Source organism: Pantherophis guttatus, chromosome 13, assembly GCF_059756535.1.
Source record: "Pantherophis guttatus breed Tessera chromosome 13, ASM5975653v1, whole genome shotgun sequence".
Lineage (NCBI taxonomy): Eukaryota > Metazoa > Chordata > Lepidosauria > Squamata > Colubridae > Pantherophis > Pantherophis guttatus.
In genome coordinates this window covers 3,465,615-3,493,471 of record NC_142075.1, presented here as the reverse complement: position 1 = coordinate 3,493,471, position 27,857 = coordinate 3,465,615, and the positions used below count along the sequence as shown (strand labels likewise).

The 27,857-nt window shown below is 46.2% G+C and overlaps 1 protein-coding gene across 5 annotated transcripts; it reads left to right on the top strand.

Annotated features, from left to right (window-relative positions):
* Window positions 1-27,857, top strand: NOX5 (NADPH oxidase 5). Of its 5 annotated transcripts, none has more exons than XM_087877904.1 (15): window positions 1-151; window positions 1,445-1,655; window positions 5,040-5,274; window positions 8,700-8,804; window positions 10,954-11,129; window positions 17,490-17,675; window positions 17,836-17,968; window positions 20,376-20,527; window positions 21,765-21,890; window positions 22,099-22,143; window positions 23,132-23,256; window positions 24,554-24,623; window positions 25,902-26,001; window positions 26,539-26,705; window positions 27,234-27,496. In XM_087877904.1, the coding sequence occupies exons 3-15, from the start codon at window positions 5,157-5,159 to the stop codon at window positions 27,363-27,365; spliced, it is 1,635 nt and encodes a 544-aa protein (XP_087734030.1). In that variant the 5' UTR covers window positions 1-151; window positions 1,445-1,655; window positions 5,040-5,156; the 3' UTR covers window positions 27,366-27,496. The 5 variants fall into 5 exon arrangements, 4 of the variants coding, with proteins under 4 accessions (XP_087734030.1, XP_034291384.2, XP_034291383.2 ...); XM_034435493.3 differs by having other exon boundaries at window positions 5-151; window positions 8,700-8,853; window positions 17,493-17,675; XM_034435492.3 differs by having other exon boundaries at window positions 5-151; window positions 8,700-8,853.

Here is a 27,857-nt window from a genome sequence, read left to right as displayed (position 1 = left end):
TCTTTTTTTGGTGACCGGTTCTTCGCTTTGTTTGATTCCGATGAAAGTGGAACCATCAGCCTGGATGAACTCCTGAACACCTTAAAACTGCTGATCCATGGGAGTGAAACCGACAAGCTCTGGTTCCTCTTTCGGGTCTACGATGTGGATGGTAAAATTCCAAACTGATGAATCAGATAACCGGTGTTTTATCAAAATGAGATTTTGTTTTTCAGGTCCTTGTTTGGCTGCCAACAATTGTGCCTCGTAGAATAGCCTCCAGCGCTCCTAATTTTGTATCTGGAACAGTATTATAGTTGTGTATTTTTATGAGCAGATCTAGTGCCTTTGAGTGATGAACATTGAGAAATTCAAGAAATGCCACTTATCAATTGATGCAGAAACCCTTGTCAACTCTAACACCAGAAAATTCCAATTGTGACCCTCAAAAACTGGACTAAACCTTCATCATACTGTACACAGGTTGTGAGATGGGCTGTTCAGTTGCAAGATCAACAAGGAGTTGGAATCTATTGGGAAAAGACAATGGATTGATTTTGAAATATGTAAAGAGTGTAAAGCAGGGGTGAAATCCAAATTTTTTCCCTACCGGTTCTGTGGGCGTGGCTTGGTGGACGTGGCAGGGGAAGGATATTGCAAAATCTCCATTCCCACCCCACTCTGGGGCCAGCCAGAGGTGGTATTTGCCGGTTCTCCGAACTACTCAAAATTTCCGCTACCGGTTCTCCAGAACCATTAGCGGAACCTGCTGGATTTCACCCCTGGTATAAAGAATATGTGCACATTTAATCTAGAGTAGGGGTCCCCAACCCTTGGGCCATGGACCGGTACCGGGAACCAGGCCACATAAGCGGCAGGTGAGCACATAAAGCTTTCTTTGCACATGCACAAGATTAGGTTGCGTGCATGAAAACATCTGCTCCCCACAGCCACTGCCACTGCCGGTCCATGGAGCTCAAAAGGTTGGAGACTGCTGATCTAGAGCCATCACTTGCGCTAAGGTTAGCTTCAGTCTGTGGAGGAGATTGTAGGACAAGATCCCATCAATAGGCCCAATTTCTCAGTGATTCCTTAAGGTGTATATAGGGAAGAGGGTTTTAAATGCCCTGCGTCTATAATTTCCATATGGTTCCATTCAGTCAAAGAATAACTGCAGCAATTATGGCTCTCTAACTCTCAGAGGAAGGATCTGTAGGAGGCATCACTTATAGCTCCTCCAGGCTTTCAGTCCTCTAGGGAAATGGTTTTGTCTTAGGTTTTATGGATGAAATCTTCTCATGATCCAGCAAGGAAGCAGAGTCAACTGAATTTGATTTCCTGGTGCACACTTTCTGTCCATTGACCTCCTCCACCTCCTCCTCCTCCTCCTCCCCCCTCCTCCTCTCATAGCAACATCTTAAATCTGACCTGTCACACCAAGCCTAGTGGATTTGTTTTCTTATAGGTGGTGGCTCCATTGAACCCGATGAATTACGCATGGTCTTAAAATCATGCCTGAAAGAGAGCTCAATATCTTTGCCTGAAGAGAAGCTAGATGACCTGACAATGGCTCTTTTTGAGTCAGCAGATTCTGATAAGAGTGGATCCATAACCTTTGAGGAGCTCAGAGAGGAACTGCAGCGTTTTCCAGAAATCATGGAGAACTTAACAATAAGGTATTTTGACCACCAATCAACACTAGTCATTTCTGATGATGGACATTTCACGATCTGTGCCATCTCAGTTCTATTGAATTATCAGAAGCAGAAAAATGATTGGCAAACTTCAGCTGGTTCATCTGTTCCTTTTTGTTTCTGATACTTACATGTGAAACCCTAAATGGCTTCAGGTAAGTGAGAGAATATCTGTTGCTCCACATCCAAAGGGATCTTCTCAGGAGTCCTGTTCTAGCTGTTTTCTTTTCTTAAAAAAATAAATAAAGGGAAGAGTCTTTTCATTCATTGTTCTCCTTATTAATGCCTTCCAGACAGAGCCAAACATTACCTTGTTACAATATATTTTTATGGCAAGGAAACCTGTTTTCTAGAGTAAGAACAAACACAGAGAGAGCTTAGGAAAGATTTCATGGATGGAAATCTTAAAGAAGAAAAAATCCCAACTTGGAAAAGTAGACCAAAATTGAACTCATGTCTTAGACTTTAAAAGAGCTGATTTCAACAAACTTAGACAGAGCTTGGGAAGGATTCAATGGATGAAAATAGTAAAGGGGAAAACAACTCAAGAAACTTGGGAAACTCTGAAAAATGAGACCATAAAAGCCCAGTCTAGCACAATATCACTGAAAAAGAAAAATAAGAAATCCAAAAAACCACCCTGGTTGCACAAAGATCTCTCTAATAAACTGAAAGACAAAAAGCACAAGTATAAAAATGAAAAGACGAACACATAACTAAGGCAGAATAACAGCATACAGCCCAAAACTGCAAAGATGAAGTCAGGAAAGGAAAGGCCCAGAATGAACTAAGACTTGCAACAAATGTCAAAAATATTTTTTTAAAAAAATCTTTCAACATATAAAAAACAAGAACAAGTCAAGGAAACAAGCAATGCACTAATGGGAGAAGATGGTAAGGAAGTGATGGGCAGCTTAATTCATTCTTTGCATCTGTCTTCATGCAAAAGGAGAAAGTAGCCCAACCTACCAAAAACAGAATAATAAAAGAAAAGACTAGGATTACAAGTTTAATAAAGTACACTACAACATACTTTACTTTCTACATAAAATAGAAAACTGTGGGTTAGACAGCATCACCACCAGATGGATTCATAACTGGCTGAAAAACTCAACATGTAGTCCTTAATGGAACTACATCTACATGGAGGGAAGCATGCAGTGGGGTACCCCAAGGTTATGTCTTAGGTCCACTACTCTTCAACATCTTCATAAATGATCTAGATGAGAGAACAGAAGGAGAATTCATCAATCCTGCTAAGCTGGCAGGAATAGCCAACACCCCAGAAGATAACACAGGATCCCAAAAAACTTGAACACTGGGCCTTTTCTAACAAAATGAAATTTAGTGGTGAGAAAAGTAAGGTTTTACATTTAGGGAAGAAAAAGCAAATGCACAGGTATAGAATAGATGGTTGCTGGCTCAACGGTAGTAACTGTGAGAGGGATTTTTGGATAGTGGACAATCACTTAAATATTAGCCAGCAGTGTGCTGCAGTCCTCCAAAAAGCCAATGCAATTCCATCAAAATCTGTTTATGGAGATTCTCAGTCATCTAGGTTATGGTTGTCCCAAAGATGCTTTTTTCAAGAGGCAACTGAACTTTCTGGTTTTTCGTTGAAGACGTTTCACTTCTTATCCAAGAACCTTCCTCAGCTCTAACTGGATGGTGGGGAATGGAAGGATTTATACACCTTGCAGACAGCTGGACAGTTTGCATTCTTTTAGCGGGTCATTAATGTCACCTGGAGGTTTATCTGTGTCATCACTGCAGTGGTGGGATTCAGCTGTTCACACCGGTTCAGGAGAACCGTTTGTTAACTTTCTGAGCAGTTCGGTGAACCGGCTGTTGGAAGAAATCTCCTTCTTCCTAAAGTGTTTTTCCCACTTTACAGGGTTAATCCTGTCAAGAAGGCAGGAAGGAGACATTCTGATGTGCCTCTCTGTGTTGTTTCTAGCCTAATCCTTATCTTTATTGCCCTGCTTAAGTATTTTCAGAAACTGCCTCTGGGATAAGCCTTGTTACATTGTAACAGCAGTTAAAGGTTCTTGGCAGTATGCCCAGACTAGCCAGAGCCACTTCTCTGGAGTTTTTTTTTCTTTGCTGATTCTTTTATACGGGCTTGACCTTTTTAAAAGCTTTTTACACTGCTTTAGTGTTTCTTGGCACTGTCCTTTTGGGGTGTACTTCCAAGAGGTAGGATGCAAGCTTGGCACTCTCTCTGGTTTTTTTAAACTGCCTTTCTGGGGGCATGTGATCTTTCCTTAAATCTGGATGATTTCCTTAGAATATCTTGTGAGGCGAGTGAGACCAGCTGGTATCTTTAAGTGGTGCAAATGGATCTAAGGATTGCTTCTCCTGCGTGGGAAAGGGTGCTTTGTCAGTTCACTGAGCACAAGAGTCTCTTGTCTATGGGGATTCATATGTGTTCTGAGCTGAGGTTGTTCTGTCACCTAAGGTGCTGTCTTGTAGCAGTCGTTTTTTCACTACCATGACAGCTTCGGAAGTTGGAATGCAGGTGAAAGAAGAAGTCATCGAAATCTGTTATTCTGTTATCATTCCGTAGTTCCCCAATTGCTTATTCCTTAATCTGAGAAACATCCCCCAAGCCTTGGGATTTGAGGGGGGTGGGTAGGCTGGAAGCTTTGACTGAACTGCCCTTTGAAACTGGACCTGGGACTGAAATGGCACATTCTTCAAAATACAGGCTAGATCATTTCAGCACAGATGCTGAAAGAATTTTCTGTCCAGAACTGAGGCTTCTCCTGGCAATACAGAGGATTGAATTGGATGCTTATAGTGTCTGAAGGATAGTGATGCCTTGAGGGGGAACAAGACCCTCTTGCTAAGAGTACCTGTAGAACAGTAACTGAACTCCTTTTCAACATACAAATGAATCCTTTTCTCACCCCGGAATGTCAGTAGCTCATTGGGTGAGGTTGAGAGAAGCCTAATAAAGCCCATTATGATGGTTTCAGGAACGCTTTGAAACCTCACTTTTCAGAGTCTGAGAGAAAACCAGCACAACTCTTAGAGAAGGAACTGAAGCAGTCCAAAGGTCGCGTCTCATGTTGACAGCATTCATACAACATGCTAACCTCCACAACCATATATATGTGCATGATTACAGCTCCTAAGAACATTAATTAACCAGATTACATGTGCCAGGAAAACATGGACTTTTATTTATTAAATTTAATTAGTAAATTAAACTGTCTTAATTAGTAAGACTTCAGGAATGGCTTCCTGCCCTGCACTTGGGGGAAGAGGAGCCTTTTGGCTTATTTGTGTTGAGTCTTCCTGTATCCCTCGGGATGCTGAAAAGCCCCCAAAACTTCACTAGCTCCTCTCTCCTTTCTCTTTCAGTGCTGCGAGTTGGCTAAAGCCGCCCACAGCTCCCCGGAAGACCCAAACCCCACATATCTTGAGTCCTGTGTATTGGCACAACAATAAGAACAAGCTTCTTCTGCTGGGTAGCTATGCATGTGTGAACATTATCCTCTTCATCTTGGCTGCCCTAAAGCAGGCTGGCTCTGGCATTTGGATCGTGGTGGCCAGAGGCTGTGGGCAGTGCCTGAACTTCAACTGCGCATTCATACTGGTGAGGAACTGGGCTGCATCCCACATCCCAACCTGTCAAGGCCGTTCATCATCAGGGAAAGTCGGAGCAGGGCTTCAGGAGGAAAACAACATTGTAACCATTGTTCACTATGAAATCCAAGCTTTGTTTTAAATTATAACTTTGCAAGAGCACATTTTTGCTCAAAGCCACCAGAACATTGCATGCATCATTTTTTAAAGAATGATGAACATTTTCCAATTCCTAGAGATGGAGACATCTCTATAACAGGGCAGTCATTGCTGAAGAGTTCTGGGGCAGGCCGTGTTTGTCATGGACAAGATGCCTTTGATGCCTTCAGTCACAGACATTGAACTAAGTGTGTAATGGGTCAGGAAATGCTCGTTTTCTATCTCCACTATTTCCCTTTCTCTGAATGGCCACCAGTACCTCTGGCACAGGTGGCAAGCAGTCCCAGTCCCTGACTTTCTGTTTTCCAGAAATGGGAATACTGAGCCCAGAGACTTTCCTTGAAATGCAGATGAGGCCAGAAACTGGTGCTTTATTTTCCAACTTTAATTTAAAAAATTAAAACAATCACTACTTATCCTCTGGGACTCTCATCCAAAGTGGGTAAGAAGGAGGGCAGATACTGTAAAATGACAAACACTTAAATATGAGCCAGTAATGTGCTGCAGCTGCCAGAAAAGTCAATGCGCACTAGGTTGCATCAACAGAGGGATAATATCAAGACAGGGGTGAAATGTAAAATTTGTTACTACCGGTTCTGTGGGCGTGGCTTGGTGGGGGAGGGTAATGTGACTGGATGGGCATGGCCAACTTTTTTTTTTAATTTTAACTTTTCAAAGCATTTTTTCTGCAAATGCAAAAACATGCTTTGAAAAGCCTCTGCCCATCAGGAACACAGCTGGGATCGTCAGAGCCTTTTCAAAGCATTTTTTTAACCACCTCTTCCACTGAAGAGGTTGCAGAACAAAATGCTTTAAAAGTCTCTCTGATGATCCCAGCTGTTGCCTGATCATTTTAAAAAATGCTTTGAAAGTCTCTCTGACGATCAGGCAACTCAGCTGGGATTGTCAGAGAGACTTTTAAAGCATTGGCTCTGACGATCCCAGCTGTCTTGCCTGATTGTCAGAGCCTTTTCAAGCATTTTTTTAAACTACCTCTTCCCTGGAAGAGGTTGCAGAAAAGAATGCTTTGAAAAGCCTCTGAGATCCCAGCTGAGCTGCACGATCATCAGAGGCTTTTTTTTTTTTAACTTTTAAAAGCATTTTTTCAGCGGAAGAAGTTGTAGAAAAAATGCTTTTAAAAGTAAAAAAAAAAAAGCCTCTGATGAGCGTGCGGCTCAGCTGGGCATGGGGGGGGCTCAGGGATTTTTGCAACCGGTTCTCTGAACCACCCGCTGCCATGGCTACCGGATCAGGTGATCCGGTCCAAACTGGGAGCATTTCACCCCGGTAACAAGATCATGTGAAGTGTTAGTATCACATACTGCACTAGTAAGACCATGGAATACTCTGAGGGTGAAGGTTTGTTCTCCGAGCTTGTGGGCTGGCTTCCGAACATTTTGTTACCAGGCCAGGTAACATCTTCAGTGGAGTTTAGGTGACGTCCGTGTCAGTGTCCCTCTGTTTATAAGGGCTTTGTGTAGATGGAGGAACACCAACACTGATGTCTCCTAAACTCCGCTGAAGTCGTTACCTAGCCTGGTAATGAAACGTTCAGAAACCAACCCACAAGATCGGAGAACGAATCCCCGCCCTCGCCCTATACCCTTGCTACAGATAGTTGCCACCGTGGAATACTGCGTCCAATTTTGGTCACTGTGATATAAAAAAGTGCAGAGAAGAGCAACAAAGATGATAAATGGTCTGGGAATTAAACCGTATGATGAACAGTTGAGGGAACTGGGGATGTTTAGTCTAGCAGAGAGAAGAATTCCAGTACTTGAGCGACCGTCACAGAGAAGACGGGGTCAACCAAATCCCCAAAGCCCCTGAGGGCAGGACAAGAAGTAATGAATAGGAGGCTATTAAAGAGAACTAAGGAGTAATGTCATGTCAGTAAGAATAATCAATCAGTGGAACAGCTTGCTTTCAGAAGTTGTGAGTGGTCTATCATTAGAGGTTTTTAAAGAAGAGATTAGACAGCAATTTGTCTGAAATGGTTTAGCTCCAGCAAGGGGTTGGACTAGAAGACCTCTAAGGTCTCTTCCAACCTGTTATTCTGTGTTCTATTTTCTAACCTTCCGCCCTGGTTCCTGGCTATTATAGTCAAACTGAGAATGGATGCAAAAAGAATAACATCTTAGATCAATAATTTTTCTGTTATGTGAGTATCTGTCAGTTCTTCAAGATAAGCCAGGTCAAGAAATAGACTCAAGGACCACTGCATCTCCATTGTTGAAGCGCCACATGACCACAGAGACGTCTTTGGACAGCGCTGGCTCTTCGGCTTTGAAACGGCGATGAGCACCTCCCCCTAAAATGAGGAACGACTAGCACATATGTGCGAGGGGAACCTTTACCTTTACCTTATTGTTGAAGAATCTAACAACAGGATCTTGAAAGCCTGACTGTTTCTCTCCTTCTCTGCTGATGCCAAAGAGGATCAAGGCTGGGCAATTTCAGGTTTCTTTCTTAATCCCCTCCTCTCTTTCTCTTTCTCATAGAACATAGAATAACAGAGTTGGGAGGGACCTTAGAGATCATCTAGTCCAACCCCCTGCCCAACCAGAAAACCCTATACCATTTCAGACAAATGGCTATACAATCTCTTCTCGAAAACCTCCAGTGATGGAGTACCCACAACATCTGGAGTCAAGCAGTTCCACTGGTTAATTGTTCTCAGTGTCAGGAAATTTCTCCTTAATTACAGGTTGCTTCTCTCCTTGATGAGTTTCCACCCATTGCTCCTTGTCCTGCTTTCTGGTGCCTTGGAGGATAGGTTGACTCCCTCTTCTTTGTGGCAGCCCCTCAAATATTGGAAGACCGCTATCATGTTGGCCCTGGTCCTTCTTTTCATTAAATTAGCCACACCTAATTCCTGCAACCATTCTTCGTATGCTTTAGCCTCCAGTCCCCTAACCACCTTTGTTTCTATTTTCCGTACTCCTTCCAGAGTCTCAACAACTTTTTTTATATTGACGGTTTTTTTAAAATTTTATATATATTTTAATTTTATATATATTTTTATTTATATGTTTTAATTCTGATATTCTTTTTCTCTAAGCCTCTGTTTCTCAATCTTCGTAATTTTAAGAAGCGTGGACTTCAACTCCCTGAAAATTAGCAAGTCTGAGAAATATTACTCAAATTTTTATATAACCATACTATAGTACATTTCTTTTTCAAGGTTATTTCTCTACTCTGCTGTAACATCTGAATTGATGCATTTTTGCCCCTCTCAATTCAGCGCTTTTCTTCCCCTCCATCTGCCATCCCCAGGTGTTGATGCTACGCCGATCTCTGACCTGGCTAAGGACCACTTGGGTAGCCAAAGTTTTGCCCCTGGACTTGAATGCCATCCTGCACCAGCTGATGGGCTACATGGTGGGTGTTCTAACTATCCTTCACATGGGAGCTCACATCATCAATTTTGGTAAATGCTGCTCAAATTTTCTGTTTCATATTGTTTTTCTTCTGTTATTTAATTGCTTTAATTGCTGTCCCAGAACACTTTATAAAAAGTACTAGTTGTACCCGGCCATGTGTTGCTGTGGCCCAGTCTGGTGCTTCCACTGGGCTAAAAGAGCGAGGCTGAAGTTCCAAACTCTCCACAAACATTTGGTGGGTATCTCTCTATGTGTCTCTCTCTCCCACTCTCTCTGTATCTCTATGTCTCTCTCTCTCCCCCCCTCTGTATCTCTCTCTGTCTCTCTCTCCCCACCTCTGTATTTCTCTATGTGTCTCTATCTCCCCTCCCCCTCTCTCTCTATCTCTATGTCTCTCTCTCTCTCCCCCCCTCTCTGTCTCTCTCTCCCCCCCTCTCTCTCTGTATCTCTGTATGTGTCTCTCTCTCCCCCCACCCTCTCTGTATTTCTCTATGTCTCTCTCTCCCTCTCTCTGTTTATTTCTGTCTCTGGCCCGGCCTCTTCTGCATCCCCCGCCATTGCCCTTACCTTTTAAGGCCAGGCCTTTGCAGCTCTCCGCACCACAGCAAAAACTCGGGGGGCCCCCTCCGTCCTCCCTACACAGATGTTCTCTGGGGGCTCGACGGGGAGACACATAGCAGGGAAGGGAAGGGAGGGAGGGAGGGAGGCGGTGCGGTGTGGGTTCGAGGCTGGTTTGGGGCTTCCCGCCCGAAGGAAGAAAGCGGCAAAGCCAGGAGCCACGCACACCCTACTGGACCCCTGCTGCGCAGTTCTCCTCCCCCACCTGCCAAGCGCAGGGGAATGATTAAATCCCCCGCTCTTCCAGGTGAAATGAAGGAGGACTGGCCATCCTCCCTCCTGGCCATTTCCACACACACACCCCCGAAGCCTCCCCGGAGCCCCTTTTCTGGCAGAGGCTGAAATTTTCGTGTAGGCTCCGTGAACTGCCAGAGCGCCCACCTGGGAATCAAAGGCGGTGCTGGTCAAAGGCAGCCCCGAGGCTCCAGTTGTCTCCATCTCCCACTCACTGACCGGATTCACATAGTGCCGGTTAGCGGCTGGTCTTTCTGACCTCAGGGCCTGTGGTAGCGCTGGGCCAGGTGCGATTCAGGCCAGGCAAGGGACGGAGGGTTCCCACTCGGTGGACCCAGGCAGCCTCATTGCCAGGTGTTCTTTGGAGGGAGCCCTGAGAATGGCTGGTGAGGGGGATGGGCAGCAGCGGTGGGTGAGGCTAGTTCATGGGGCGGCCGGGGGAGGGGGAGTCAGAGCCAGGCTTGGGCGGGCCCTGCCCAGCCCTAGAAACGCCAGCTGCGAGAGCTTCCTGGTGGGGAGCCGGCTGCCTACCTGTCGAGCCTGGTGGCAGGATATGGCCCTTGGGCGTCTCTGCCTTCCAAATGCGCAGTTTTTTGGAAGCAATATGGGGAGTCTAAATATAAGGAGCAGAAATCTGTTGAGCATAATCAGGGCTGGGAGGCTGCCATGTTGGTTTTACGTCCAGCAGATGGAGCTGTTTTTCAACGTTTGTCAATGTCTTTCAATGTTTTCCAATGTTTTTCATGTTTTTACCTGTCACAGGTGTGACATGTATATAATATAGGTATATAAAAACACTCCCATAATCGAATGCAACATTGTGTCAAAATTTAAAAGCAATCGGTGAAGAACTTTCAGAGATGTGTGGTTATGTACAAACGGACATTTACATTTTTATTTATATAGATTACACATTTAAAATAGAAATAGAAAAATAAATATCCTCAGATTAAAAGCCACAAGATGCCTAAAAACAACACAAATGTATAGCAAGTTCAGACAGTGTCTGAAATTTCTAAACCACAAGGTTATCACTCTGACTCTGGCATCACAAAGAAGTCCCTGTCTCACTTAAGATGTCATCTGTCCTCCTAATAATATGTTTGACTGGTAACCAGCAAAACTTTTAAGCACGTGGTCCTAAGTCATGAAGGCTTTAATAATCAGAAACAGCATTCTGAATTTGGGACTAAAAATGGACTGGGAGCCAGCATACCTGAGCAACCCAGCATTGTCACCATAGTGCAAAAGACTATTTTAAGGAGTTACTTATCCAGTCTTTCCCTTCATCATAGTGAGACTGTCTCAGGCCAAAGAAGACTATCGTCTCTGGGAATACCTTTTCACCACCCGGCCTGGCATTGGATGGATTCATGGAACTGCCTCTCTCACGGGTCTCCTCCTGCAGCTCCTGATCTCCCTGATGCTCGTGTGTTCCACTACCTTGGTCCGCAGGAGTGGTCATTTTGAGGTGACATGCTCAGCCTTCCCTTGCTTTCTCTGCTTATTTTGCCCTTCTTTTCATCCTGCAAAAGGGCAACATGGTGGCTCAGCTGTTAAAATATGGGGCTTGTTGGCTGGAAAGCTGGCAATCCAGGTTCAAGACCCAAATGCCACATGGCATAGCAGTTCCAAAGCATGCAAATGTGAATAGATAAATAGGTACTACTTTGGTGGGAAGATAACAGCGCTCCCTGATGTCATGATGGCCACATGGAGTTGTAAGTGTCTTTGGACAGTGCTGACTGAATGGCCTTGAAACAGAGATGAGCACCGCTCTCCATAGTCCCCGTTAGTCCCCATAGTCTCCCCATTTGCACAGTACTTTGCTTGCTAGAATGCCTTCCTAGCCAGAAAAAGGTCTAAGATGTTTTGTCAAAGGGAGGCCTTAGAAACAAAATGCAGCCTTGGAAAAAAACACAATGGCCAAACCAAGAAAGCTACTTTGATGGAGACGGTGGTGTTAGATCGGCGCAGGGAAAGGAAGATGCGACCAGGGTTGGTCCATTCAGTATCTTTATTTCAGCTCTGAATGAAGGCGGACGGCTGTGCTGCCAGAGCTTTTTTATACGCTTCGGCAGACTCAGCCGTCCAATGACAGTTGTTTGAATTTCCCGCCAGTGGATTAGCCAATCCCTGTCCTTATAAGGACATAACACCCCTCCCCTCCTAGTTCGAAGACTGTCTATCAACACTAATGAATGTCATGTAGTCACGCAGGTAGGCAGGACGCTTGATGGTCCTGGCTGACCTGCGCAGTTCCATTTGAGTTTCGCTGCTGGCCGGAGCAGGCGGAGCTCCTGTCCCCTCCGGCTCTCGACCCGGAAGGATCTGGGGTCCGGCCGTCAAGTGTGTGGGCCCTATCCCAGCACCTCCGGCCGCATCGTCTGGATTTACCCGCTGGTGGCACTGGTCCTTCCCCTGACCGGGATCCCTAGAACCTCACGGCTGGGCATCGCTGTCAACCCAGGGGTGACATCTGATGTCCGGTAAGTCCATTTTATTCTCCTTTGCCCTTTGTGGCTTCTGTTGGTGGCTCTGCTGTTTCGGTTGTTGTTGTTGTTGCTGTTGTTGTTGTTGTTGTTGTTGCTCTTGCGTGGCGGCTTGTCGTGGCAGGTGGCCGGGGGGTCACCCGTCTACCGTGTCAGGCTGGTGCAGGTCGACCTCGCTGGGGTGGTGTCGGTCGACCCTGCCGGCGTGGTGATGGTGGTCTCCCTCACGGGGGAGTCGCTGGCTGGCTCTGCAGGGGCGTTGTGGACCTCCCTCCCTGGGTTGTCCCTGGTCTACTACCTTGCATCGTGGTCTCCCTCGTCGGGGTGTGGTAGGTCACCCTCACCGGGGGGTTGCAGCTCTCCCTCTGTGCTTTGTCCCTGGTCTACTTCATTGTGGAGGTGGAGGTCTCCCTCGCTGGGGTGGCGAATGGCCTCATCGTCGGCGCGATGCTGACTCCCCTCGGGTTGCGGGTACCGGTCTACTCCCTTGGATCGGCGATGACTTGACTTGCTGAGGTGGTGCGGGTCCACCTCCCCGGGGTGTCGCAGGCCTTCCTCGCTGGGGTGTGGCAGGCCTATCTCATCGGAGTGCTGTAGGCCGGCCTCCTTGGGGTGTTGTAGGCCTACCTTGTCGGGGTGTTGTAGACCTACCTCGTCAGGGTGTTGTAGGCTTACCTCATCGGGGTGTTGTAGGCCTACCTCGTCAGGCTGGTTTCCTTCCGCTTCCCTCCACCTTTTCCGGAGTTGGTTGATGTGATGTCTACAGACCTGCCCATCTTCCAGCTCCACTCTATAAGACTTCGGTCCGGTTGTGCTCTCAATTCTTCCTTTCAGCCATTTCGGAAACCCATGGAAATTGAGCGCGAAGACCAGGTCTCCTATGGCAAAGGCGCGGGGCAGGCGTCTGGCGTCTGATGGCACCTCCGGGTTGTACAGGGGGTGCAGCCGGTCCAGATGTGACCTCAGTCTTCTGCCCATCAGCAGTTCGGCCGGGCTCTTATGCATCGTTGAGTGCAGTGTGATGTGTTGAGTGAGGAGGAACTGGTCGATCCTCTCTTGCCAGTCGCCGGTGCCCATCTTGGTGAGGGCTTCCTTGGTGAGCCTCACCATCCTTTCAGCTTGCCCATTTCCGGCCGGTCTGTAGGGGGCAATCAGGGCATGGCAGATGCCCAGTCCTGCCAGGAATGTTTCCATGGGCTTGGATGTGAGCTGTGGCCCATTGTCGGAAATGAGGACATCCGGTAGCCCGTGCGTGGCGAATAGTCTCCGGAGCGCCTTGGTGGTGGCTTCTGTTGTGGATGCCATGGGTACGACCTCCAGCCACTTCGAGAAAGCATCCATGACGATGAGGAGGTATCTTCCGCTCATCGGACCTGTGAAGTCTATGTGGATTCTTGACCATGGACTGCTGGGAGCCTCCTACTCTGTAGACTGGGCACGGGGTGGTGCTGGGCGGACTTCCTGGCATGGATCACATCTGGCCACCCAGGTCTTTATATCCTTGTCCAGGGTTGGCCACCACACGTAGCTTCGTGCCAGCCCCTTCATGCGAACGATGCCTGGGTGCCCCCTATGCAGAGTCTCTAGAGTCTTATATTGGAGTGATCTGGGAATCACGATCCTGTCGCCCCACAGGAGGCAGCCTTTCATTGTGGCTAGTTCTTGCTGCTTTCTGGCAAATGGGGTGAATTCTTCTGCCATCTTCCCCATGGGCCATCCGCACAGAACCCAAGATAGTACCTGTTTGAGCGTTCGGTCCTTCTGGGTCTGCGATGCCATGTCTGCGGAGGTGACTGGGCAAGCGAGGTCATTGTCAATATGGAATAGTCTGAGTGTGGGGGCTGGGTCTTCCACCGGCTTCTGGGATGGGCATCTACTCAGGGCATCGGCGTTTCCATGGTCTTGCCGGGTCTGTGGGTTAGAGTATATGAGTACCCCGCAAGGAAAATTGCCCAGCGTGTCATCCTGGGTGACATGTAGCTTGGTGTGGGTTTGTCGCCCGCGAATAGTCCCAACAGTGGCTTATGGTCTGTGATAACTGTAAAGCTCCGGCCATACAGGTATTCATGGAAGCGCTTGATGCCCGCGACGATGGCCAAGGCTTCCTTATCCAACTGACTATAGTTCCTTTCGGTGCTGGACATCGTTTTTGAAAAATAAGCAATGGGCGCCTCTGTTCCATTTGGGAGTTGGTGACTGAGGACCGCTCCAATCCCGTATGGTGACGCGTCGCAGGTCAGCAGGAGGAGTAACGTCTTGTGATATTGCATGAGGACGCTGTCTGAAGAGAGCAGTGCTTTGATGTTTTTGAAGGCTGTTTCCTCCTCTTCCCCCATCTCCACGGTACCGCTTTCCCCAACAGGCGATGGAGTGATTTAGCAGCTGTGGCTTTCTGTTTTAAGAAGACACTATAAAAATTCAGTAGTCGCAAGAAAGCCTGAAGCTCTGCTTTGTTTTTGGGGGCTGGAGCTTCGTGGATAGCCTTAACTTTAGATTTGGTGGGGTGGATGCCAGTTCCATCAATGAGATAGTCCAGGAACTCGACCTCCTGGACCCCAATGATGCACTTATCTCTCCTGACTCTCAAACCCTTCTCCTTAAAGCGCTGTAGAACTAGCTTCAGTCGCTCAAGTAGCTGGGTTTTAGAGTGGCCGGAGATTAAGACATCATCGAAGTACGGCACCACCCCTGGAATGCCTTGAAGAAGGTGTTCCATCATAGATTGAAATATTCCTGGGGCTGCGCTGACTCCAAATTGGAGACGGTTACATTTAAATGCGCCCCTGTGGGTGACGATTGTTTGTGTCTCCGCTGTTTTTTCATCTACTGGCAGTTGCTGGTAAGCCTGGGCCAGGGCCAGTTTGGCAAATATTGACCCACTCCCTAGTGAATGCAGCAGATGTTGCACCACTGGAACTGGGTATGCCCTCTGTTGCAAAGCCTTGTTGATTGAACATTTATAGTCGGCACAGATGCGCACAGATAAATCATGCTTCATGGGGGTCACAATGGGGCTCTCCCATGCCGCATGATCGATTGGCTCCAATACACCTTGGGCAAGCATATTATCTAGCTGAGCATCTACTTTGGGCCTCAAGGCAAACAGAACTCTGCGGGGCTTAAGCCTAATTGGTGTTTCCCCAGCTTACCATCGAAGACTTCCTTGAACTCTTCGAGGAGGGTGTCGAGTTTGTCCTGCCGGATTTGGTGAACCCCTCTGATCTCGAGCCCTAGTGGCTTGAACCATTCCATGCCTAGCAGGTTCGGACGGCTGTTCTGGACAATGGTGATGGGGAGATCGCCCTGGAAATTGTGGTAGGAAATCCGAAGTGACATTCTTCCCAGGACTCCGATCGGGTTTCCTCCAAAGTCGACCAGCCTTGACCGTATGGGCTTCAGATCTCTCTTGCAGACTCCAGGCTTGAGACCCTTCAACTGCTGCCAGTCCATGATGGAGTAGATCGATCCCGAATCTACTTCCATGGAACATGGGGTTCCTTCCACGTGCACCGTCACGTGGCACTTGGTGGTGCTGTCGTCATCTGAGTGGTCCATGGTCGTCTGATGGACTGCTCTCCTCCGGCTGCCGTCACTTTCTCCCTGTCTGGGCTAGTAGTAGGACCGTCTAGATGATCTCGCGTATTCGTCGCGATTTTCGCGCGGCCGGTGGCTGGACGGTTCTGGGGCTGGATCCTCAGCTCTGCAGGCTTCAGCAATGTGACCCCTCTTGTTGCAGCATCTGCAGGTCGCATCTCTCCACCTGCACTTGGCCCTGGCATGGTCTCCTCTGCAGCTGGCACAACGCTCCCCCCGATCGCCATTTTGAGTGGTTTCCCGCCTTGGGGGTCTGGAGACCTTGTGCACAGCCATTTCTTCCTCCGATTCCGATCCGGCAGCTGACTCCTCTGTGGATGATTGGGGTGCCCTTTGGATCTTGTGGATCCCCTTGCCTCTTAGCATTGCGGCTGCCGCTTTTTCGGATGTTTCGGCAGCTGTGGCCTCTTCTACGACATCTTTGAGCACCAACTTCTTCCTTCTCAAGAATTTTTTTTGGAGAGCCCTGTCCCTCATGCCAAACACAATGCGGTCGCTGATGGCATTGTCCACATTGTCGAATTCGCAGTTGGCAGCGATTTGGCATAGGGTGGCCACAAATTCTTTGATTAATTCACCTTCCCGTTGGTCCCTCTGGTGGAATGTGAATCGGTCGGCAACCGGAGTTCCCGTCGGTGCGTAGTGGTCTTGTAGCACTCCTTTGTTAACCCTGAGTTAACAAAAATAGTCCGTAGGTGGATTAAAGTGCCAAATCCAGTCTAAACAACTGGCTGACTGTGTGACTAACCCTAATAATAATACCAACATTTCTGGAGCATCGCTTGAACACCTTTGGCATTGACAAAATCACCATCAGTCAATTAAAAAAGGCAGATTTACTTGGAACAGCTTACAACCTGCCTATTCTTGGGAAAGACTCGATAGGTGGGTGAAAATGCCAATCCAGTTTAAACTACTATCTGGCTATATGGCCAATAATAATACAAAGCTAGAATTGAGAAGACAGCAACAGATAGCAAATGCTGCCTCAGCAAAAAAACTGAAGATACAGTGGACCACCTGGTTAGCTGCTGCAAGAAGATCGCATAAACAGACTGCGACAACGGCATGACAAAGTAGCAACAACTTGCATTGGAAGATCTGCAAGAAATACCATTTGCCTGATGGGACCATAAAATAGAGAAAGTCATAGAAAATGAAGAAAATGAAGTGTTCTGGGACTTTATAATTGAAACAGACAAGCACCTGCCACATCACACCCCAGGCTTAATTGTTGATAAGAAAGACAAAAAAGTCTGGACAGTGGATGTGGCAGTACCTGGAGGCAGAAGAATAGAAGCCAAATCCAGTCTGAACATCTGGCTTGACTGTGTGACGAACCATAATAAAACTGAGGTGTTGTTTTCCCTCCTAGACTCCATTAATGTTTTGTTTTTATGTATTTATTTTGTTTTTCTTTTCTAAAAACCACAGAAAATATGTCTGAAAGAAGCACTGGCCTTACACTATGTGAGCCCATCATGTCCTGTTTGTGATTCTGAAATGAGCAGCAGCCACAGGATGAAGCTGCACCTGGCTGCTCAAAACCCCGCCCCTTTTCACCTATGTTGCTCATGTGCCACAGGTAGAAAAGAAATAGGACTTTATTTGGGCTGTTTTTATATCCTGTATATCCCTCTCGGAAATATGGGCAAATAATGGAATTTTGTTTTTGTTTAGTTCTTTTAAACCATCGGTCTAACTTCATTTTGCTCTCCAAAATGTGCCCCTTCCTTTGTCACCAGCAGGTCTTCTACTGGACTCACCTTTTCTACATCCCCATCTGGGCTTTGCTGATTGTTCACGGTGCTAATTTCTGGAAGTGGTTTGTGATCCCTGGATCTCTCTTCCTCGGAGAGAAGGCCTTTGCAGCTGCTTTGTCACGTGTCGGTGGGCTGTGCATTGTGGAAGTCAACCTTCTACCCTCCAAGGTGGGTTCCACAAATGGTAAAGTAAACAAAAGTGGGTATCAGCATATATAACTTGCAGGTGAAACTAGAAAAGGAACAATGGGTTTTTTGCCTAATTGTTCAATGAATTCTTACCAAAGGACACCATGTGTGTCCCTATATTATTTCTTTTGAAATCCAGGTGACTCATTTGGTGATTCAGAGGTCCCCCTTTTTCCACTACAAACCAGGTGACTACGTGTACCTGAACATTCCGGTCATCGCCCGGTATGAGTGGCACCCCTTCACTATCAGCAGTGCTCCAGAGCAGCCAGGTAGGGGACTGACCCCGTCTGAAGCAGGGGTGAAATCCAGCAGGTTCTGACAGGTTCTGGAGAACCGGTAGCAGAAATTTTGAGTAGTTCGGAGAACTGGCAAATACCAACTGGCCCCAGAGTGGGGTGGGAATGGAGATTTTGCAATATCCTTCCCCCAGGAGTGAGGAGGGTATGGAGATTTTGCAGTATCCTTCCTAAACCATGCCCACCAAGCCACACCCACAGAACCGGTAGTAAAAAAATTTGGATTTCATCACTGGTCTGAAGGATAGCTGCATGCCTCTCAAGCTCAGGGCTTCGGCCTTGACAGGGGCATCTGCACGGGAGCAGAGTCCTCCATGTCAAAAGCAGTGGCTCCGTTCTCTTCTGGACTTTCCTGACCCTCCGTTCCCAGACCACCCTGAATGCTGAGAAATGGGATGCCTTGAATGCCCATTGAGCTGCCCAGCACCTCCTGGCTTAGGGTGCTATGAAGGGTGACCCCAACCTGCATTTACCAACGTCAAACTGTGTTGGAGTGTAACTGCAGTGTAACGATCCACTCTGAAGGAAGGGTTGGGGAAGTTGAGAGAAATGGATAAATTAACTTCTTTGATTAGAGAAAAGACGGCGTCTACATTTATTGGTGACTGGAAATTTCTTATGGGCTATTTTGTGTAAAACTGGGGTGGGGGGAATGAACATTATTTATGGTTTTGATGATTAGACAAGTAAAATTATAGGAGTAAGAGTAACATGGTGAAAATTTAGAGAGAGGTAGGTATATTTTTTGAATTTACCATTGCTATGAAGAATAATGGAAGCCACTTTATATTTTCTTTCTTCAACTTTTTCTTCAATCTTTACTTTTCTTTTCTTGCCCCTTTTGTTTTTCATTTGTTCATGTTAGCTTTTATGTCTTAAAACATTTTTATATAAAATGCTTTTATATAAACATTTTTTATATTTTATATATAAAAATATAAATTATATATTTAAAAAAATGAAATACACCCCTGGGAATTCTCAAATCTCTCAGGACTATCAGACCTAATCTCACTGAGTTTTCAAAATCAGCCCAGATCAGATAATTGCTGCCACTTGCTGGGAGTCTTTAAATGGAATCCTCAAATAAACTGGAAACCAGTGCAGCCCCTGTTCATACAAGCAACAGCATCCTGGACCAACTGTAGCTTCTGAAGATTGTTTAAAGATAGCCTGCTTAGAGCACATGGCAGTCATCCAAATATGAGATTGCTAAGGTGTGTGTCCATTTGGTCAGATCTGACTCCCAGAAATGGACATAGATGAGATGGTCCCAGCCTCAGGCAAACAGGGCTGGCCAGCTGCTGCTGCCTGAGCTTAAGATTCAAGACTGGCTCTATTGAACTCCCAACACAAAACTCAGGGCAGCCCTATCACATTTGGCACCATGAACCCCCTATGTCTCAATTATGTCTTCCAGGGATCTTGGATGAATGGAAAGCAAAGTGTTCAAAGGTTTGATCTATCCCTTCCCTTCACTGCTCTATACCAGAGCTCTCCAACCTTGGCAACTTTAAGCCTGGAGGATTTCAACTCCCAGAATTCCCCAGCTAGCTTTGCTCCAGGCTTAAAGTTGCCAAGGTTGGAGGCCCCTGCTCTACCCAGATCTTGCCACCTCCAGAAAACGGATTCCAGTCCATATTGTTACTTTATACCAGGGATGTCAAACTCTATTTCATTGAGGGCTGCATTGGGATTATGCTTGACCTTGGAGGCAGTGGTGGGTTTCACTTACCTTTGCTACTGGTTCGCTCGCCACTTCTGTGCGTGCAAAGTTTCTGTGCATGTGCAGAGCGTATTTGATGACGTTTGGGCGGGTGGGCGGAGTCTCCCGCTGCCACTGCTACCGGTTCGCCCAAACCGGGGTGAACCAGTAGCAACCCACCACTGCTTGGATGGCTGGGATGGGTGTGGACAGGGTGGGTGTGGACAGCATGATGTCACTTGTGTTGGGAGCGCCTGTGGTGGCCCAAGTGCTCTGCCAGCAAAAACAGGCTTCCGAGCTCCGTTTTCGGCTGCGATAGCCTCCTGCAACCTTTTGCCAGTGAAAATGGAGCTGGGGGAGGGCATGTGCAGCCCTTGTGAGCTCTGTTTTCAACTGGGATGGTGTCCTGCAACTCTCTGCCAGCAAAAATGGAGCTTGCAAGGGCCATGTGTGACCCTCCTGAGCTCCATTTCCGCTGGCAGAGGCACCATGGGCCGGTCCTTTGCTATTTCCAGGGCAGCCCCGCGGGCCAGATCTAAGTACCCTGCGGGCCGTATCCGGCCTCTGGGCCTTGAGTTTGACACCCCTGCTTTATACTAATCTCTACGATGCCTGTGCTTCAGCTTACTCATTTAATCAGGAAGGCTTCATTGAATCTTCTCCTTCCCTTCAAAGACACCATCTGGCTGCATGTTCGGTCACTGGGACAATGGACCTACCGATTACATGAGTACTTCTGGAATTTTCAGGAGCCCTTTGATGACAATCCTGAATTGTCAGTGGCCAGGAAATCAAGGAACAAGAACAGACTCTCGAATTTTGTGGAGGTTTGGAGTTTAAAATACTCTCTACTTGGTAGTTTGTCTAGTTCTTGTTACTGAGGTCAGGATTGCCCACGTGTTGACCTGAGACTGGCTTGGGGCAGCGTCAATAGCGTGGAGCCTGGTGGCGCAGTGGACTAAGTGCTGTTAAAGTAGCACTTAGTTGCCAGCTGCCTGCAATTACTGCAGTTCAAATCTCACCAAGCTCAAGGTTGACTCAGCCTTTCATCCTTTCGAGGTAGGTAAAATGAGGACCCGGATTGTGGGGGCAATAAGCTGACTTTGTATAAAAAAGAACACCGCTTAGGAGGGGGCCCGAAAGCCCTACTAAGCAGGTATATACAAAAGTATGAAGGCTATTGCTTAACACATTGTAAGCCGCCCTGAGTCTCCAGAGAAGGGCGGCATATAAATTGAACAAATAAATAAATAAATAAATAAATAAATAAATAAATAAATAAATAAATAAATAAATAAATAAATAAATAAATCTAACTGCTTTTTGTGCCACCTCGTGAATTACAGGAAATCTCATCGGGTGACCCCATAGAATACACTCCATCGGGACATTTGGGGTCATCATTTGTGTGGGGATTCTCAGTCACCCAGGTGATAGTTGTCTCAAAAGTGCTTTTTCAAAAGGAAACTGAACTGTTTTTTTCCCCTTGAGGAAGAAGAACAAAACATTTCATTTCTCATCCAAGAAACTTCATCAGTTGTGGCCGGTTTGGGAGAAGGATGGAGGATAGGTTCTGACCATATGGTGGGGGAAGGGGAAATAGAAGGATTGTATTTCTTTGCAGTCATCTAGTCTGTTATCACTCTCTGTGGGGGCATAGTAATCTGTGTATCTGAAGTAGTGAGGAGGTTGTGTATAAACACGTGTTATATTGAAGAAATCTCAGCTTGCTATAGATCAGTGTTTCTCAACCTTGGAAGCTTGAAGATGGGTGGACTTCAACTTCCAGAATCCCCCAGCCAGCAGCGCTGGCTGGGGGATTCTGGGAGTTGAAGTCCACCCATCTTCAAGCTTCCAAGGTTGAGAAACACTGCTACAGATACTTGATATAGATACAGCTTGGTATAGAGGTATAGGGTTTCCTGCTTGAGCAGAGGGACATGCTAGATGACCTCCAAGGTCCCTTGCAACTCTGTTACTCTGTTGCCCTTGTGTAGAAATGGCTGTACCGTAGCACTACTGGCCTCTAGCAGCCACTCTGCAGCTCATGAACTCTTTTTTCAGAAGTGTCTCTTTTGCTCCTCTGATTTGGACCTACCGGTGGCAACCACTAAAGATGAGATGATCCAAATGGTATCATACACACCCATCCAGGATTCCAGCATCACTGTAACAGATGAGCCTGAAGAGGTGAGCAGATAAACCAGGGAGGAGGAGAATTCTTGCATACTTTCTCACATAAAGTTCTGAGAGTCCCAAAGGAAGTGTGGGGGGGCGGGGGAGAGAGAGAGAATTGTTTGTTTTCTGTTTCAAAGTAGAAGCTGAAGCCCTAAAGCATTGACTAAAGGACATTTTCTACCTGATAAATAAATATATATATATATATTCTTTTTATCAGGTTTCTAGCAGGCCCACCAAGAACCGTAGGCTCTGTAACATCAAGGTAAGCTTTTCCTCATTAAGCACCTGTACAAGTGGAATTCTCTCTGTTCCTGAGAAGGTGCATTCTCAGGTTGATGGCCTGACAAGGAATGAAGGGCAATTGTGTACCAGGAGGAGGTTCTGACATTTGGGTTGTGGTTGCAGTCTCCAGAATGAATAAAGAGGGCCATTAGGGAAAGGAGTCGTAGACATTTATGGGTAAAAGAGGTGGGATTTGAAATGGAGGGTGGGAGCCCAGATCCTTCAATGTTTGGAAAAAACACAACTGGTGGAAGATTATATTTTCCTGCAACATTTGTCTCATTAAAAAGTAGCACCATAGACATTTTTTGCAAATGTTCAAGCTCCTTTGCAAAAGGCTGTAAACTCAGCAAGAATGTAATGTTGAGGACTAGGAAACATGTCCCTTTTTGTGAATCAAACAGCACAAATATTCCTTTGCTTAATCTCGACATGTCCTGTGACTCAGTGGGGCTGGTGTGAACAACTGTTGAAATCGCCTGGCAGAGATCTAGTCAAGACACTGAACCACCATAGCAACTACAGTGTTCTAAGTACATTATTCCCACAGGATTTCATCAGTTCATTTCTATCCTGCTACCAAAATAATCTATGGTAGAACCAAAAACAGTTGTCTGGCCAACAAGAGGTCACAGGCTGGTTTGGCTGAAGAATGGGAATTAGTTAACTCCTCTCGTTGGAGTGAAAACAATGGGAAACCATATTTTTTTTCAGTGATATCATCCCTGTGAAAATCAAGGCCTGTTTGCCCAGTATCATGGACTAAAGAACTTATAACACAAACAGTGTGTGTGTGTGTGCGTGTGTGACCTGTGTCTCCAAATGAACATTAAAAAGCTTCATAAGGCGTTTGACTCTATAAAGTCTGCTCTACATTCAGAAGCCTCTGGCTACAAGGAGAAGGAAACAACCCACGCTTGCCAAGACCAGGGTCAAAACACACAGCTCCTTTTCCCTCCTCTCTTCAGTGTTATATCGATGGTCCCTATGGCACTTCCACGCGCCGGATCTTCTCTTCAGAGCATGCGGTGTTGATTGCGGCAGGAATTGGCATCACCCCTTTTGCCTCCATTTTACAAAGCATCATGTTCAGGTTGGTCTGCAAGAGATTAGGGTCCAAGCTCTAGCAAAATGCTGTGCTGGAGTCTGTGGAGATTCTCCGTCATCCAGGTCCTGGTTGTTCCAAAAGTGCTTGTTCAAAAGGCAACGGGACTTGGTTGTTTCCCTAAAACCGTGATGGTGAACCTATGGAGCCATATCGGTAGGCACCAAGTGTTGCCCTAGCTCAGCTCCTGCATGCATGCGCATGCTCACCAGCTGATTTTTGGATCTTCTGGGCCCACCGGAAGTCGGGAAACAAGCTGTTTTCAGTCTCTAGAGGGCCTCCTGAGGGGGGGGGAGGCCATTTTCGCCCTTCCCAGGCTCCTAGAATGGCTCTGGAGCCGGGGAGGGTGAAAAACGGGCCTACCAGGCCCACCGGGCCAAAAGCAGGGGGAGCGCGGGGGGTCATATGTGCATAAGCGGGGGGCGGGGTGCATTGAATCATGGGTGGGGGCACGTACGCGACCCCCCCACGTTTACCCCGCTTTTGGCACGCGACGGCAAAAAGGTTAGCCATCACTGCCCTAAAACAAACAAAGTCCAGTTGCCTTTTGAAAAAGCACTTCTGGGGCTGTACCAGGTTGTTGTTTTGTGTTTTGGTTGACCTGTTTAGTTTTAATTGAAAGCTTGCATGCTGCTTTTCCAAACATGCTTAATATCAATTTAAAAATAGGAGCACTTTTAAATGATTGGAATCAAATTTTGAGACTAATAAGTAAACAGGCATTTAATGGCAGGTGAACAAAAACATATTGAAAGCATTTATTAACATTTATTAATATCTGCCTATTCTACCTTCTTCCTTGTGGCAGCCCCTCAAATATTGGAACATTGCTATCACATCAGCCCTAGTCCTTCTTTTCACTAGACTGGAAATACCCAAATCCATATAGCTGCACCATTCCTCATATGTTTTCACCTCCAGCTCCCTAATCCTCTTTGTTGCTCTTCTCTGCACCCTTTCCAGTCTCTCAATGTGTTTTTCATATATTGTGGGGACCAAAACTGGATGCAGTATTCCAAGTGTGGTCTTACGAAGGCATTATAAGGTGGTGTTAACTCTTCAGGTGATCTGGATTCTACCTCTGTTAATGCAGCCTAGGATTGTGTTGGGTTTTTTGGCATCCGCCGCACACTGCTGGCTGATATTTAAGTGATTGCCGTTTTGGATTCCAAGATTCCTCTCACAGTTACTGGTATTGAGCCAAGTTTCACCTATTCTGTATCTGTGCATGTGGTTTTATTTACTTTCTTTCTTTCTTATTGATTCTATTCATTTCTCTTCCCAGACATCGTATGCGAAAACAAGCCTCCTGCAGCCACAGTAATTCTTTGGATGAGAATATGAAGCTTCAGAAGGTGAGATGCCTGGTGGTAATTTTGAATTCCCTCAAAATAGTATTTTTATTTTTAAAATCCTTGAAGCCATTGTGCCTGAAAGAATACTTCTTTCAGAACCTCCTTATTGGAATCCTAATCTCACTATTGGAGGCTCTTGATCAGGGGTGAAATCCAGCAGGTTCTGACAGGTTCTGGAGAACCAGTAATGGAAATTTTGAGTAGTTCGGAGAACCGGCAAATACCACCTCTGGCTGGTCCCAAAGTGGGGAGGGAATGGAGATTTTGCAGTATCCTTCTCCTGCCACACCCACCAAGCCACACCACGCCCCCCAAGCCATGCCCACAGAACCGGTAGTAAAAAAATTTGAATTTCACCACTGCCCTTGATCCTTTCCAGGTGAGGGAGCTTTACAGGATAACCCTTGAATCTAGAAAATCCGCCTCTAATGGATGGACCTTTTGGTGTCCGTTGAAGATCTTTCTACTCTTCCCTAACTTCTAACCTTTTTTAGCTGCAGTGCAATGATTTTCTAAACCACAGGTGTCAAACTCAAGGCCCGGGAGCCAGATCCGGCCCGGGGGATACTTAGATCTGGCCCACGGGGACGCCCTGGACACAGTTAAAAACCAGCCTGCGGTGCTTTTGCCATGAAAACAGGCTCCTGAGCTCCGTTTTCGGCTGCCATGGCCTCCTGCCACCCTCTGCCAGTGAAAATGGAGCTTGGGAGGGCCGCGTCCTCCATTTTCGATGGCAGAGGGTTACAGGAGGCCGTGGCAGCCGAAAATGGAGCTTGGGAGCCCGTTTTCACTGGCAGAGTGCTCGGGCCACCACAGGGCCCCCAACAGGAGTGATGCCCACCCCGGTACCCTGAGGTCAAACACAACCCTGATGTGGCCCTCAATGAAATTTAGTTTGACACCCCTGCTCTAAACACCTAATATCCATTAACAAGTGGCTGCTCTAATAGTATTAATTGATTGTAACAGTTGTTTCATTTTTTAAATACCGTTTGAAAGCTGGTGTAGGAAAAGATATTTTGAAAGGTACAGTAGTATTTACATTTGTAAATAAATAAAATGATGGCAACCCCAATTGGGATGGCAACTTGGTTGTTAAGCAAACTGGTTGCTAAGCGAAACTGCTCCTGTGCTAATAGTCTTCCTTCAGCTTTCCTTTACTTCACAGACCTGTGAAGGTTATAAATGACAGGGTTGTTCATAATGTTACCGTTGTAACTGTGAAACGGTCGCTAGAATAAGGCAGTCGCTATACTCCCTGTTCTTTATTTTCTCCAGGTAGACTTTGTTTGGATCAATCGAGACCAAAAATCCTTTGAGTGGTTTGTCAGCCTGCTTACCCAATTGGAAGCCATGCAAGGCAGTGAAGAGCCAACAGGTGGGTGTCTCCTTCCTCCCGGTCTTTGTTCGCCCCCATGCCAACCTTTGTCTTTCATGCAGGAATGGCTTCTGCAGCTTTGAGACCGGACAAAATTGAGGCAGTGACTAAATCGAGACAGAAAGAGTTTTATTCCATTTTTTCCCCCAGAGTAGATGCAGGCTCAGGGGTGGCCTTCCCTCTTCTTCCTTTTAGGCAATCCGTCCCTTTTTGAACTTTACGAGGAATATTAGCAAGGGGGACGAAGGACTCCTGGCAGACACTCCTCCTGTCCATGTAGCCATTCTTCTCATCCTTGGCTTCAGCACTGATGCATAGGTGCTTTTTGCAAGCGCATACCCACACATACACACACACAACGCACACCTGAGCTTTTCTACATGAATGGAAATCATGCTCCAAACAGTTCTGCCCATTAGGTAAATAGGCTGTATATGCAGTCTTCTTGGTGCATCTTTTCATCAATGCGGAAGACAGAAATTCAAGGAAGGGGCCATGATATGGTCTGCTAAATCCACCTGGTTTTCCAATTGCCAGCCCGTTTCCTGGAGATGCATTTGTACATGACCTCAGCACTTAACAAGAGCGACATGAAGGCTGTGGGCCTGCAGATGGCCTTGGATCTACTTGCAAAAAAAGAAAAGAAAGACTCAATCACAGGCCTCAGGACGAGAACAAAGCCTGGGAGGCCAGACTGGAAACAGGTGGGTTTGTCCTCTAAACCACGCTTAAAAACATGTAGTCATGTGGTAGCTCAGTCCAGATTCCAAGTTAGTATCTCACCTTAGAGAAATTATTTCCTGCAGTTGGTTTTATTCAGTTCATAAAGACTAAGGAAGATTTTTAACATCCATATATATCTGCTATATAAGGTGACGGGGAATGGTGCATCCCGTCAGCTGAGTCAGATCTTCGAATGAGGATTAACAAACTGAAGCTTTAAGCAGAAAAGCGAAGTTTTATGTGTTCAGATGGAGTTGCTTTCCCAAGATAGTTTGATGGAGATAAAAATACCAGTTGCAGGCATCAGGAATCTGAGAATTAAAACAGCTGGCTGGAGGATTTTAGAGCTATTCTGGGGTCTTACTGAGAAAGGGAGGAGACAGACATTTAGACCGGCCGGCTTAGAGGTCAATTGGACCACTACAAAGCAATGTGCCAATTGCTATCAAAAAGAAGGCAGAAAGAGACCATGTATTTCAGCTGCTGATGGCTTCTTCTCTCTTTCTCAGCTCTTTCAGAAAATTGACAAAGAAGACAAAGGAAAAGTCCAGGTTTTCTTTTGTGGCTCTCCAGCTCTTGCCAAGGTTGTCAAAGCTCAGTGTGAACAGTTCACTTTTCCCTTTTTCAGGGAAAACTTCTAGCTGCAAGAAGTTTTTTGTTCCGTTTGACCAACATGGTCATGTTTGTTTTTAATGAACTAAAAAATATTCTATTTAAAAGAAAAACACTAGAAAACATTTGTGTCCTTTTTATCATTATAGTACCGGTAGGTTGTATAGTCAGCCAAATGTTTACATTGGATTTGGCATTTTTATTCACCTATCAAGTTCTTCCCAAGGACCTCGGACAGGCAGATGTTGTTTGATGGCGTTAAATAAAAATCATTATCATGTATAATTATTATGTTGGATGATGATGATGGAGATATGTATAAGGTTTCCACAGAGCTGGTAAGAATTTGTTTGCTTGCTTATTTAGTACAAGCCTCTTTTGCTCAACTAAGTCCATGCAAGGCAGCACGTAATGTAACACGTGGAAATAAAAATAAATGTAGAATAGAAGTAACAAAGCCATTAAGCTTAATGCATTATGAATAATTGACAATGCATCAAAATAAAGAATACTGCAAAAAA

Coding starts and splice junctions, on each gene's coding strand:
- NOX5 (XM_034435492.3), top strand. CDS start 1,477: ATGGTCTTAAAATCATGCCTGAAAGAGAGCTCAATATCTTTGCCTGAA. Junction 5,275..8,699: donor TCAACTGCGCATTCATACTG/GTGAGGAACTGG, acceptor TGCCATCCCCAG/GTGTTGATGCTACGCCGATC. Junction 17,676..17,835: donor TCAACCTTCTACCCTCCAAG/GTGGGTTCCACA, acceptor TTTGAAATCCAG/GTGACTCATTTGGTGATTCA.